Below are 14,674 nucleotides of genomic sequence, written 5' to 3'. Positions count from 1 at the left end.
GTGGAACCCAACTGGCCAACTTTCCTCACCGCTAGAGTCTTGCCACTCCCCAGAATTTGTAGGAATTGGTGACTGTTGTTCAGGGATGGAGATAATCCAATGACTAGAGAGAACCTGGTAGAATTAGGACTCTTGAGTGCTAATCCACCTCTTCCTCCCTTTGAAAGAGTGTGTCCTCTCTGGATCTCATTTTCTCCCCCAAAAGAGGGGACTCCAGAGTTCTCAGTTTCCACTCAGTGAAGTGCACTGAGATCAAAGGTAGGCTCGCGCTTTGAATTCTCAAAAGAAAACAGACTTTAGGAAGCTAAGATATTCACCAATTTCAGCTACTGTATGTGAATTGAGTGAATGGGTTCTTCAGCAAATTTTCAGTCTTGGATTATGGGGGATGATTTCCATTTACCTCTTTGCTCCTTACCACATCCAGCTCTCATTTCCTCATCGTGTCAGTTGCCAATAAAACAAAAATATTTGAATATGAGCTTAAGAACAGATTTCATTGTGGGAGGCGTTGTTTGTTTTTTTACCAAGAGTAGCTATTCTTTATTTCCTTCATCCTTGAGGTTACATGTGTGATTTGGTTGTGTTGTGTTGTGTGGGGGCAGGTTGTGGGCATCGGATCTGGTGGCAAAGTTCTAGGTGAAGTGGAGAACCCTGGGCAGTTGCCCCTTCTGTCCACTTGTGCCCTAATGATGCGGGGTGGGGGTGGCTGGCTTAGAAATAAGTCTAGCTGGGACTCTGGCCTTAGAGAGTGAATTAAAAGATAACTTCCCCCCAGAGGAGAAATTATCAAGTGGATTCCAGAGCAGGAGATGATTTGCAGTCCCCAGGAGTTTGTCGTTATCTGCCCTCACTGTTCTTTGCCGTGGACATGCATCCTGGAGAGATGACCAACATGTCTTATGAAACCTCACTTCCTACAAATGGCCGCTCCCACCTTGCCCACTTTCTATCCCTGGAAGGTCAAAGGCCAGTGGCTCCAGGGGATGTGGGGCGGGGGGTGCTCTGTAATAACACTTGTACTAGAGCAAGGGACTCTTCCCCCCAAATCTCTTTCACTCAGCATCCACGGAATCAACGAGAAAATCTCGGTCCAAGCCTACGAGACCCAGGTGACATTCGTCTTCGAGTTTATCCAGAATGCTGATGCAGAGCCGGGGCCGGTTCCTCACCTGCACGAACTGTGAGGTCAGAGAGCCAGCTGGATTAGGGATGCCCGATGCTTGGCCAGGACTAACCCAAGGGGGAAGCCAGTGTTGATGAAACTTTGGGTCAGAATCACATTATAGTGACCTTGCCCACCTGCCTTGCTCACTCCTAAACTCACTCAAGAGCAAGGCCAGGGAGAAGGGGAAGGCCGGCAGGAACCCAGCTTCTCCCTTCCTCCTGACAACTCCATCCCTCAGCTGACCGGCATTTACTGCCTTCTTGTCCCTATCCTAGAAGGTATCTGGCTTGTCTGTCTTACGCTGGTGATGTAACTGCTCCCTGTTAGGGCCTGACTGAACAAATGCAGAGTTGAAAAATATCAACCAGATTTTACTATATACAAGTGTTTAATTTAGGGCGCACTTTTTGGGCTGCCTTTTCCATGGCTTATATAGTTCTTCTTGCTGTAACTTCCTTTCCTCCCTGCCCCCCACCCCCCTTGGATTGTTTACCTGCCTCTTCATCTTTCCTCTCCTGCCCCCGCATCCCTCCCCTTACACACCCATTTATTCTACACCTGGAGCAGGACTTAGTCAAACTATGTTCCTACTGTAATTACCACAACAACTGGTCAAATAAAACGGTCTATGCAGCACCAGCTGGTCACTGAGGGGTAAAACGGAGGCAGCGGGCTTCGGAGGAACCCCAGACCTCCTGGTTCTGGAGGCTGGAGCCTGGAGAAGAAAGCTTCTGTCCTTGGGCTCCTCCCAAGGGTTCCCTGGGCTTTGCTCCCTCCCCTGCCCTGGTCCTGCCACCTGCTGCTGCTGTCCCAGCCCAGGAGGCACTAATCTGTGGAAACATTTCCCTGGCACATCCTACAGGCAGAGCTCCCGAGGGAAGGGCAGCCTCTCTCTGGAGCCCAGGACCAGCAGGGCCCTGGCCCTGGCATCATGTCCTGGTTCAGACTTATCAAAGGAAAGTGGAGGGCAGGGGGTGGGGAGGACTGCCTGGAGGGGCTCTGCTCCGGCTGGTGGGGCGGGGAAGGGGCGAGCTGCCCTCCCTTAGGGGACTGCGGAGCTCCTGTCTTTTTTCTCTGGAATCCAAGCCTGAGCATATTGGAATCTGCTCAGTAGCTGTCAGGTGGGGAGCACTGAAAGGCAGCATTTCTTGGCTCAAGGCTGGGAGCTGTGCTTTGTGGATCACAAGGGAGTCAAGGTCATGGAGGGAGGCACAGAGGGAGCTGAGACTTGAGAGACTCCCTCTTTTTTTCCTCTCCATACTAGGACTTTCCATGCCTTCCTGGGGTTTGATGGCAGTGGGCTCCTTTTCCCTCCTCACATTCCTCTGCCCCTTCTTGCCCACCTGTGCATGTGAGCTGTTCTTAGGAGCTGGGGCCTAATAGAAAGTGTTAGAAACACAGTGCAGGGATTATTTGAGGTTTTCTGCTACTCCCCCTAAGATTCACATTCCTTCCCTCGCCCTCCCTTTTCTGGCCAATTCAGTACTTATTCAGCCTTTGTTAGAGGGTGAGCTGAAGAACCAAAAGGATTCTTCGCATTTGTACAGAGCTGTACAAAGTGCTTTCACACACCTTATCTCATCAGAGCCCCAAGAACCCCGTGAAGCAGGTGTCATTCTTCTTACAGAGCAGTTGGTTCTCCGAGAGGTTACACATCTAGCTGGAGGCAGATTCAAACCCATGTCACCTGGCCCCAAGCTCATTGTTATTCCATGATCCTATGTGACTGATGAAATCTACTTCCCATTGATGATCTTATTTAATACTGACAACTGCTCCGAAGGGGTTATTGCCCCTGTTTCTGACAGAGGAGGCAACTGAGACTCAGAGGTTAAGTCGTTTGTCATGCAGATGTTAGGGGCAGAGCCTCTCTGCATCCAAAGCCTGTGTGCTAATAGTACTGAAGAGGAAACTGAGGCTCAGAGAAGTCATTTTCCCAAGATCACACAGCTCTTAAGGGACAGCCTTAGAATTCAAATGCAGCTAAAAAAATCCCCAAGTCTAGTGCTTTTTCAATCGCACCCCACTGCCTGCCCCCAAGAACCTGTGGTGTGTGGCTCATTCATGCTCATCCAGGGAGATCCCAAGGACAAAGGCTGTTCTACTGTTGGATTTGGTTCTTAGCTCAAGCTCTCTGTTCCCCTGGCTGACCTCTCCCTATTCATACCTCCCCCTCTGTCTGCCAGCATTCCTTAGCACACCCACCCTCTGCTTCTGGGTTCAGCTCTTTTCCCTTCTTGAGTTTGGGGACAACCAGGTCTCTAATGATCTGTGGGATAACTGGGAGAAGGGTGAGCAGTGAACCCTGTCCCTATCTGGTCTCACCACTCTCTTCTAGCATCAGAAACGATAGTCTTCCGAACCCCCAGAATGGGAAGGAAGGCCTTGAGAGGGAACTGCTCCAAATCCTGGCTCAGAAAACACAGAAATTCCAGCCCTGTAGCCCCTGAAGTTTTCTGGAAAGAGCAGCTGAAAGTGCTGGCCAGAACAACATGAATCCTAAGATTCTGGGCAGGATGGGACAGTGAATCTGGGACTTTCTTCCACCCTTACCTCCATCCCTCTACCACTCCCCAAAGCTGCCTTGAAAGTTCTCCAGCAGATAATCAATCACACGTACACAGCACACCCCCATCAAGGACTTAGCACAAGCTTCTCACTCATACCTCACTCCCTAAGGTTGGAAGGAAGGCAAAAATATTCATAAGCAAAGAGGGTGGGAAAGGACAAAATTTTGGCTGAAGTCCCTTGACTTTGAACCTGAGTTGCTGAAAACGTGGCCATTCTGGATCCAGTATTCTTTTCTTCCAGAAGAAATAATGGAGACAAAGTTCCTACTGAAGAGCCAGACACTTCATTACTTTTTTTCAAATTTTAAACCTAATTAAATATTTTAATAAAAATAAAACTATTTGCAGTTTTTCAGTGTTCAGTGTCCATGTGGCTATCAATAAAAAGGATGTCATGTTTCATATATGTGACATCTAGACCTACAAATGTAAGATGCTCTAAATTATTTAATACTACAGGATGTTCCTCAGCCACCATGTGCAGCATTGCAAATATTACACTAATTCATGAGCGCCTCCAGAACCAGAAATTGGGACTCAAAAAGAAGCAAGAAAATGGTCGCTTAGCGCTCCTGGGGAATAAGCTGCCATGCAGGAGTCTTTTGCAGTCATGCTATCTGAGAGGAAGGATTTGACAAGTCAATTTTCTTTTCCCTTAGCTAAGTGCTTTGACAGCTCAATTCCTCCCTGCACTCCAAAGCTATGTCTGTCTCCAGAGTTCACAGTGACATGACCCACAAACCTTTAGGGCATTTCAGAGGTAATTTTTTTTTTCTCTGAAGACATAGGGCAATTTATATAGAGAAGTATTTCTCTGGGGCCTGAACTATGTTAGTCTTAGAAATGTGTGTTTAGGGACTTCCTAGGTGGCGCAGTGGTAAAGAATCCACCTGCCAATGCAGGAGACACGGGTTCGAGCCCTGCTCTGGGAAGATTCCACATGCCACGGAGCAACTAAGCCCGTGCGCCACAACTATTGAGCCTGTGCTCTAGAGCCCGTGAGCCACAACTATTGAGCCCATGTGCCGCAACTATTGAAGCCCACGCACCTAGGGCCCGTGCTCCACAACAAGAGAAGCCACTACAATGAGGAGCCTGCACACCACAATGAAGAGTAGCCCCCGCTCTCAGCAACTAGAGAAAGCCCGTGTGCAGCAACAAGGACCCAATGCAGCCAATAAATAAATAAAATAAATAAATAAATTTATAAAAAAAAAGAAAAGAAAAGAAATGTGTGTTTAGGGCCAGATGCTCTCTGCCAGCACTGAGTGCTGAACCCCAAGTGACAGAAACACCTTTATGTTTTTAATAGATTTAGTTCTTTTGTGGCTGTAATCAATGGTACCTTCTAAAGCATGAAGCCCAGGGCAAGGAGCTCGCTTGCCCAGGTCTAAAAAATAAGGTCTTATTTTATATACCCCATGGTGCCTGGTCAGTGGGGGGGGAATCAGGAGGGAGGGCCTCTGTGATGAGGAGGTCATGAATAAGCTAACACCTCAAGATTGAATAAGAGTTAACAAGGCAGAGAATTAGGGAGAATGGGGAGGGGGGAGATGCGCCAGATGGATAGAGTGTGCAGGTGAGAGCCTGATGCCTTCCGGAAACTGAAAGGAGGCTTGTTTGGGCCTTGTAAGTCTGGAACTTGACTTAAGGACAGTGGTAAAGGGGAGAATAGTCACAAGGTTATTTTTCCTTCCTTCCATCTTTCCATTCTTGTTTTTTTCCTTTTATTCCTTCTTTCAAACACTTATACAGTGATTACTATACTCCAGGCACTGTTCTAAATACTTATAGCTATCAATATCTATAGCTAGATATCTAGTTGTAGATAACGATAAATAGATTTGTGTGTATATAACCATTTAATACTAATAATTACCTTGTGAGGTAGGCTGCTGCAATGTTAGAGTTGAAAAATCAACTCAGTGGATTGGAGAAAGGTAGGCATATTAAAAAGTTATGTAGGTTAGTCATTAGGGAAATGAAAATCAAAACCACAGTGGAATACCACTTCACATCTAGGTTAGCCATACCTTAAAAAAAAAGGAAAATAACAAGTGTTGGTGACAGTGTGGGGCAATTGGAACCCTTGTACATTTGCTGGTAAGAATGTAAAATGGTGCAGCTACTGTGGAAAACAGTTTATTGTTTCCTCCACAAGTTAATCATAGAATTACCATATAACCCAGCAATTCCACTGCTAAGCATATACTCAGAAGAACTGAAAACAGGTATTCAAACAAAAGTTTATACTTACAGCAGTACCCTTTACAATAGCCAAAAGTTGGAAACAACCCAAATGTCCCAAGTGAATGGATAAACAAAATACATTGTATCCATACTGTGGACTATTAGTCAGCCATAAAAAGGAATGACACATGTTGCAACATGGATGAACCTTGAACTTATTATGCTGAGAGAAAGAAGCCAGACACAAAGGGTCACATATTACATCGTTCCATTTTTATGAAATGTCCAAAATGGAGACAGAAATCAGGCTAGTGATTGCCAGGAGATCGGGGGAGTGGGAAGTGACTGTTTAACCATCAAGAGGCTTCCTTCTGGGGTAATGAAAACATCTTGTACCTAAATAGAGGTAATTGTTGCACAACATTGTGAATATACTAAATGCTAATGGATTGTATTTTTTAAATTGAAGAATAGTTGATTTAAAATGTTTCACATGTACAGCAAAGTAATTCAGTTATACATAAATAACTGAGTCTTTTTCAGATTCTTTCTATTATAGGTTATTACAAACCCTGTGCTATACAGTAGGTCCTTGTTGTTTATTTTATATATAGTAGTGTGTATGTTTTAAACCCAAATTCCTAATTTGTCTCCACCCCCTTTCTTTCCCCTTTGGTAATCATAAGTTTGTTTTCTATGTCAGTGAATTGTATGCTTTTATTTTATTTATTGAAGTATAGTTGATTTACAGTGTGTTAATTTCTGTAGTACAGCAAAGTGACTCATACATATATACATTCTTTTTTTTAATATTCTCTTCCATTATGGTTTATCATAGGATACTGACTATAGTTCTCTGTACGATACAGTAGGACCTTGCTGTGGATCCATTAACAAGGGAATTGTATGCTTTTAAATGATTAATTTTATGTTATGTGAATTTTACCTCAGTTAAGAAATAAAAGTCTTTAGGAGTTGGAGCCAATGAATGCCACTTGGTGACTGATGGATGGTAGGGAGATGGAGAAATAGAGGAAGGAGTCAAGAATGACTCCCAGCCAGCTGACTTGAGCAAATGGGAGAGTGACAACATTTACTGAGAAGGGGAAGACTGAAGAAGGAGTAGATATCTAGGAGATAGGAGTTCCATTTTGATATGACAAGCGGGAAGTGTTGAGACACCCAAGTCTGGAGCTAAGAAGAAAAGTCTAAGACAAAGATATCTGTGAGTCATCAACATAGCACCATAAATTAACACTACAAGAATCAATGAGACTCAGTCTCTAAGGGTCTGATTAAGGAAGAAAAACCACATTTGTAAGTTTAAATCAGCATGTTAAAAGACACATCTGGTAAGGAACTATTCTCCAAAACATACAAAGAACTCTGAAAAGTGAACAATGAGGAAACAAACAACTCGATTAAAAAATGGGCCAAAGACCTTCACACAGTGGTCCCCAACCTTTTTGGCACCAGGGACCAGTTTTGTGGAAGACAATTTTTCTGGGGGGGTGGGGGTGGGGAGGTGGCAGGGGTGGTTCAGGCGGTAATGCGAGTGATGGGGTGTGATGGGGAGCAGCAGATGAAGCTTTGCTCGCTTGCCCACTACTCACCTCCTGCTATGCGGCTTAGTTCCTAACAGGCCTCAGCCAGTACTGGTCCACAGCCCAGGGCTGGGGACCCCTGCCTTAACAGATGCTTCACCAAAGATACACAGATGGCAAATAAGCATGTGAAAAGATGCTCCACGTCGTGTTATGGGGAAATACAAATTGAAACAGTGAGGTACCACTACACATCTATTATAATTGTAGGCCAAAATCCAGAACACTGACAACATCAAATCATGTTGGGGATGTGGAGAAACAGAACTCTCTTTCATTGCTGGTGGAAATACAAAAAAATACAGTCCCTTTGGAAGACAGCTTGGCAGTTTCTCACAAAACTAAACATACCCTTACCATATGACCCACTGATCGTGTTCCTTGGTATTTACCCAAAGGAGCTGGAAACTTATATCTACACAAAAACCTGCACATGTCTGTTTATAACAGCTTTATTCATAATGGCCAAAACTTGGAAGCAACCAAGATACCTTTCAGTAGGTGAATGGATAAATAACTGTGGTACATCCAGCGAATGGAATATTATTTAGTGCTGAAAAGAAACGAATAGGCAGAGCACACAGGATTTTTAGGGCAGTGAAAATACTCTGTATGATATTATAGTGAGAGAGATATATCTTTATACATTTATCCAAACCCACAGGATGTACAACACCAAGAGTGAACCCTAAGGTAAACTATGGACTTTGGGGGATTATGATGTCAACGTTGGTTCATCCTTGGTGAAAAAATGTACCACTCTTGTGAGTGGTATTGATAACAGGGGAGGCTGTGCACGTTTGGGAAATCTCTATACCATTCTCTTAACTTTATTGTAAACTTAAAACTTCTCTTAAAAAATAATCTTTAGGGAATTCCCTGGTGATCCAGTGGTTAGAGCTTGGTGCTTTCACTGCTGTGGGCACAGGTTCACTCCTGAGTCAGGGAACTAAGATCCCACAAGCCGAGCACTGTGGACACAAACAAAACAAAACAAACAAAAAAAGCAAAAACAACAACAAAAAACAGTCTTTAAAGAAAATAGTGTCAGCAAACATTACAGAACTTTTAAAATATAAGGCACTAAAAATTAATATAAATTTTAAAATATAAAGTCTCTATGTTCAAGAACTTTGTAGCCTAGTTGGGTAAACAAAACCAACACATAAAAGGGCACATGTTAAGTTGTGTAACGTAATCATCAGAGACTACATTTCATTTATCGCCCCCCCACTTCTTTACATGGGCGCAGCCACATTTTGAAAACTCAGCTGCTCCTGAAAATGCCACATTGTCTCCTGCCTGCCTGCCATTGCACTTTATTTCCTCTAACTAGAGGGCTTTTCTCCTCTGTTTTCAATTCTTTGGGGCATATACTTAGGAGTGGAACTTCTGGGTGATATGGCAATTCTGTGTTAAACTTTTTGAGGAAACACTGAACTGTTTCCACAGAAGCTGCCCCATTTTACGTTCCCACCAGCAAACATACAATGGTTGCAATTTCTCCGCATCCTCACCAACACTTGTTATATTTTCTGGGTTTTGCTTTTCTTTTTTTTTTTTTATAACCAACCTAGTGAGTGTGAAGTGGTATCCCATTATGGTTTTGATTTACGTTTCCCTAATGACTAACCTAAGTAACTTTTGGATACACCTACTTTTCTCCAATCCACTGACTTGATTTTGAGCTAAGTTGCAACAGCCTACTACATAGAGTAATTATTAGGATTAAATGAGTCAATATATAAATCCATACAAGAAGATTCAACTGTAGCACCTCCATGTCTTTAAAGACTTCCAGAGCCAGTGTTCAGTGTTTCCTCCTATGACAAAGGCATCTTGGGGTTTTTTTGGTTTTGTTTTCTTGTTTTGGGCGTTTTTGTTTGTTTGTTTGTTTGGCTGTGCTGGGTTGCTGCGAGAGAGCTTTCTCTAGTTGTGAGAAGTGGGGGCCACTCTTCATTGTGGTGCACAGGCTTCTCATTGCAGTGGCTTCTCTTGTTGCAGAGCACAGGCTCTAAGCACACGGGCTTTAGTAATTGCAGTACACAGCCTCAATAGTTGTGGCTCATGGACTCTAGAGCACAGGCTCAGTAGTTGTGGCTCACAGGCTTAGTTGCTCCACAGCATGTGGGATCTTCCCGGACCAGGGATCGAACCCGTGTCCCCCGCATCGGCAGGCAGATTCTCAACCACTGCGCCACCAGGGAAGTCTGACAAAGACATATGGTTTGCTAAAGCTCCCAAGGGGTTCTAATATGCAGCCATGATTGAGAACCACTGGGGAGGGGCACTGTTACCCAAACTGGTCAGATCACGGGAGTCATCTGGTATACTAATTAAAAGGGTGGATTTCCTGGCCTGGCACCAGATCTTTGGAAACAGAATTTCCAGGAGAGAGGCCTGGAAATCCATATTTTAAAAGAAGTGCCCACAGGTGATTCCTATGACCAGGCCTGGGCTAGTGGATAATCAAAGGGCAGTAAACACAGAGGGCATTTTGAAACTAGATAATCTGGTTTGCAAAATATGATCTTCTTGTATCCGGTCTCTGGAAAGATAAAGTTTACTCATCTTTGACTGATAACTTACTGCAGGGGTGCTGTCCCCCTAGACTATGTCCCCACCCACATCCCTGTGACAGAGATCCTCCATCTTTAACCGTTTGCAGTTAGGAGTGCTCTCACACTCTGTGAAGTCTAGACCTCAGTGTAAGTCCCAGAGAGAGAGCCCGAGCTGTCCCTTCCAGATGCTTAATTCTTGTTTATGGCTCTTCCTCTTTGGTGAAATCATACTAGTCCTACTGTGTGTGGGAACTGTTCCAAATGCTAAGGCATCACTAATTTCCCCAGCATCTCTAAGAAAGAGAGTAGTATCTCCATTTTTTAGAGATGGCCAGAGACATAAAGGAGTTTGCTCAAGGTCACATACCTAATATGTGACTGAACATAGATTCAAGCCCATGTGATTACAAAGCTGTGGTACATTCCACTCTGCAACTGTGCCTCTCTCAAAGATTACTTCATCTCCCCAGTTATAGCTCACCAGACTATTTACTTGCTGCTGTCTTCCCAGTTATGCCCTGTAATTTCAGAACTGCAGTTCCAAAATACCTGGTACCATCCAGCCTAAAGAAATCTAGGGAAAGTATTCAAGGGACTTTGGGAAAGGGGAGCTCAGTTAGAGAGAAGAAAAGGGGATGATGAGAGCAACTAGCTTTGAGCACAGATGGCCACACTTCCCCATCCACCCCCATCACTACATCCTCCTAGAACTGAATGAAGCCGGAAGGGGATATCACCTTAGCTCCAGGCAGCAGGAAAGAAGTTGACCTTTGGGAGGGAGATAGCTGGGGAGGGGTTACAGCAAGAGGAAAAATGGGAGGGGGCATCCCTTCCCCAGCAGAAACAAAAGACAGAAAACTTTCCAGCCATGTCAGGCTAGTCTCGTTGGTTAAGGGAGCCAGGATTTACAGCGCCCTGGAATTTTATGATATGTCAGGATGAGCATCCAGGTAGTTCATGAGAAGCCATTGGTAGGTAGCAGCTGTCCCTGAAAGAAGGCCACGGGACCTGGAGGACCTCAGGACAGAAGCTAAATGAACCACATATTAGAAAAGTGCCAAGCAAGACGAAAGAGGGCTGCCCGCGGAGGTACCTCCCTCACTGGCCCCTGGCAGATCAACACCTCCTTCTTCCTGCAAATCCTCCACTCCTGCCAACAATCTCATATTCTAAGTGAAACACTGTGCTTGCTATACAAGTGACATTTCATGACACGTCATCAACCCCTCTCCAACTAAACTGCTAATCCCCCAAGCTTATCCTACATAGAAAATTCTGGAGCAGCTGCTAGCCTCATTGTCTTCTGAGGGAGGACCTAAGGAGGGGATGTTGTGAGTTTATTGCAGTGTTGCAAGGGGGCAATTTCTCTTCTGCAGTCATGGGAATTGGTCAGACTTCTGACCTGAACTGGTATCAGCTGTAGCTGAAGAAGGAGAAGGAGAGGACAGTGGAGAGAAAGAAAGTGATGAAAGACTGCAAGAGAACACAACAGGCCTGGGGAAAGACTTCCTGGAGATGAAGGTGTTGCAGGAAGGGGGACCCCTTCCAGGGCCCGAGAGGGCTCTTGTCTAACACTTGGAAATGAACTGTCTGAGGAGACACACGTGCTGACAAAGCAAGAGACTTTATTGGGAAGGGGTGCCCAGGCAGAGAGCCGCAGGATCAGGGAAACCAAGAGGAGTGCTCTGCCACGTGGCTTGAAGTCTCAGTTCTATGGTGATGGGATTAGTTTCTGGGTTGTCTCTGGCCAATCATTCTGCCTCAGGGTGCTTTCTGGTGGTGCATGCAACCACTCAGCCAAGATGGATTCCAGTGAGGAGGATTCTGGGAGGTTGGTAGGACACCTGGACTGGCGTCTCCTCTCTTCTTTTGACCTTTCCCTTTGGAAAAGGTTGGTGGTGGCTTGTTAGTTCCATGGTCCTTACCAGGATCTCCTGTCATAAAATAACTCATGCAAACTGTTACTGTCTTTGCCTGGCCAGGGCGGGCGTTTTCAGTCACTGTTTCCCCTAACGAAGGGGCTGCCAGTGACTCGGTGGTCTTTCATCTACATGATGGACGTTGCAGGTCATAAGGAAGTTAAAGCCAGATCCTTAATGGGGAGGTAGGCATGAGATCCTGCAACCAGTCTCAAGGCATCTCCTTTGGAAAGGAAAAATGTAGAAGAGCTCTCTCAACTCACAGGCTTTAAGAGTAAGCAGGAGGGGGACTTCCCTGGTGGTACAGTGGTTAAGAATCCACCTGCCAATGCAGGGGACACAGGTTCGATCCCTGGTCCAGGAAGATCCCACATGCTGCGGAGCAACTAAGCCCGTGCGCTACAACTACTGAGCCTGTGAGCTGCAACTACTGAGCCTGCATGCCACAACTACTGAGCCTATGCACCACAACTACTGAAGCCTGTGTGCCTAGAGCCCATGCTCTGCAACAAGAGAAGCCACTGCAACGAGAAGCCCACGCACCGCAATGAAGAACAGCCCCTACTCTCCACAACTGGAGAAAGCCTGCACGCAGCAATGAAGACCCTATGCAGCCAATAAATATGTAAATAAATAAATAAATAAATTTATTTTAAAAAAAGAGAGAGCTAGAAAGCAGGAGGGAATTCCCTGGTGGTCCAGTAATTAGGACTCAGCGCTTTCTCTGCCAGGGACCCCAGTTCAATCCCTGGTCAGGGAACTAAGGTCCTGCATACCATACAGCTCGGCCAAAAAAAAAAGAAAAGAGTAAGCAGGAGTAGCACCTACATGACCTTGGAGGTTCTTGTCATACGAAGGTCCACTGTGATGCTCAGAGACCCTTACTGTCTCCTTGACACCACCACCCCCTCCACCTCTGAGGCTCTCCTTCTGAAGCATCTGGCTGGCTTGCTACCTGCTTATAGTTCCTGTCTTTTCATCGGTGACCCCTGCTCCCTACATCCGTGCTTCTCTCTTCACAGACTGTAGCTATTTCTGCTTTTTCAGTAGGGAAGAGCTGGGTGTCTTCCCCTTGCCAAGGTCACAGCTGGCTGCACTGGAAAGAAATCTGCTCCCTCTAGTCCCTTTCAGTGTTTGGCCCTAGGACTCAGCACAACACAGGACAGACTACCTGGATGAGTCTCATCCTTCTCATCCATCATTCATTCCACGTATTTATTTAGCACCTACTCAGTGCTAGGAGCTGGGAATACGTGAGTGATCAAAATAGACATAGAGCTTATAGTCTTGTGCCAGTGGCCCTGAGGCTTCAGTATTTATATACTCCTAGAAATATTTGCAGTACCCATAACCAACAAAGAACTCATATCTGAAATGTATATTAAAAAAACAACTCGTATAAAGCAATAAGACAGAAAGCCTAATAGAAAATGGACAAAAGAAATGGACAAAGTACTTGAACAGATATCCAAATAGCAAATAAATATATGAAAAGGTGCTTAATCTCATTGGTTACCAAGGAAATGTAAGTTTGAACCACAATGAGATTTCATTGCACACCCACCAGAATAGCTAACATTTTAAAATCTTTACAGATTGACAATACAAAGTGATGATGTGGAGTAACTGGAATTCTAAGACACTGCTGGCAGGAGTACAAACTAACATGAGCACTGTGGAAAATTATTTAGAAGCATTTATTGACACTAAACATATAAACATACTCTATGACCCAGTAAGTCTGTTCCTAGGTGTATATCCAACATAAATAGAAACATAAGTGTACCAAAGGACAGAAACAAAACTGTCATAGCAGCATTATTTACAATAATCCCAAACTAAGAACAACCCAAGTGTCCACCAACAGAAAATAGAAAAATAAATTGTGGTATATGCATTCAGTAGTGATGAAATAAAATTCATATTTTATTACAAGACAAGAAAAATTTAAACATAAAAATTTTCTCTGCCCATGTGGGCCTCTTCCTTCTCCTATAGTCTGTATTGTGCATCTGTATTAACCAGACCTCCTTAGGAGATAACTTTCCTTCTCTATCTCGTAAGGGGTCATGATGACCCACTACGTACTTTATACTGCAGATCTGGATTGCATAAACTGTCGATATGTCATTCAGTGTACAAACATTTGTCTCAAAAACATACATAACTATGCTTTGACCTTCAACAGTCAAGAATTTTCTGAAAGACTGTGTCCTGCGTTATAATCCTCATATTGTCTCAAATAAAATTTTCTATTTCTTTCTTAGATTGACTATTAATTTTCCATCAATATCTGCAATGGCATACCATACAACAATGAAGATAAATGAGCTACTGCTACCACAACAATTTGCATGAATTTCACAAACATAGTACTGAGTGAGAGAAGCCAGACACAAAATAGTACCAACTGAATGGTTTCATTTATATAAAGTTCAAAAGCAAATAAAACTAACATATGGAATTAAATAGAAGTTAATTTGGGAAAGAAAGTGGCATAGTGACTGGGAGGATACATGAGGAGGGCTTTTTGGGGTACCAGTAATGGTTGAATTCTTGATCTGGGTGGCCATTATACAGGTATGTTCACTGTGTCATAATTTGTTGACCTGCACAGTTAGGATGTGTGCACTTTCCCACAGGTCTGGTATACTTAAAAAAA

The 14,674-nt window shown here is 44.3% G+C and overlaps 1 protein-coding gene across 5 annotated transcripts in view; it reads left to right on the top strand.

Annotated features, from left to right (window-relative positions):
• The window catches only part of PM20D1 (peptidase M20 domain containing 1), a 32,122-nt gene extending 17,778 nt beyond the window's left edge, over positions 1 to 14,344 (top strand). For 2 of the 5 annotated variants that reach the window (XM_057729640.1, XM_057729635.1), the window contains exon 13: positions 1,064 to 1,801. In XM_057729640.1, the coding sequence (XP_057585623.1) occupies positions 1,064 to 1,187 (124 nt within the window). In that variant the 3' untranslated portion in view covers positions 1,188 to 1,801. Of the gene's footprint in view, positions 1 to 1,063; positions 1,802 to 3,506; positions 3,958 to 3,979; positions 4,020 to 14,279 lie in introns of those variants that run through there. The other 3 variants (XM_057729638.1, XM_057729637.1, XM_057729639.1) reach the window with 3 other exon arrangements.
• The last annotated feature ends 330 nt before the right edge of the window (positions 14,345 to 14,674 follow it).

This window comes from Hippopotamus amphibius, chromosome 3 (assembly GCF_030028045.1).
Source record: "Hippopotamus amphibius kiboko isolate mHipAmp2 chromosome 3, mHipAmp2.hap2, whole genome shotgun sequence".
Classification (NCBI taxonomy): domain Eukaryota; kingdom Metazoa; phylum Chordata; class Mammalia; order Artiodactyla; family Hippopotamidae; genus Hippopotamus; species Hippopotamus amphibius.
This window is presented reverse-complemented; position numbering and strand designations above follow the sequence as displayed.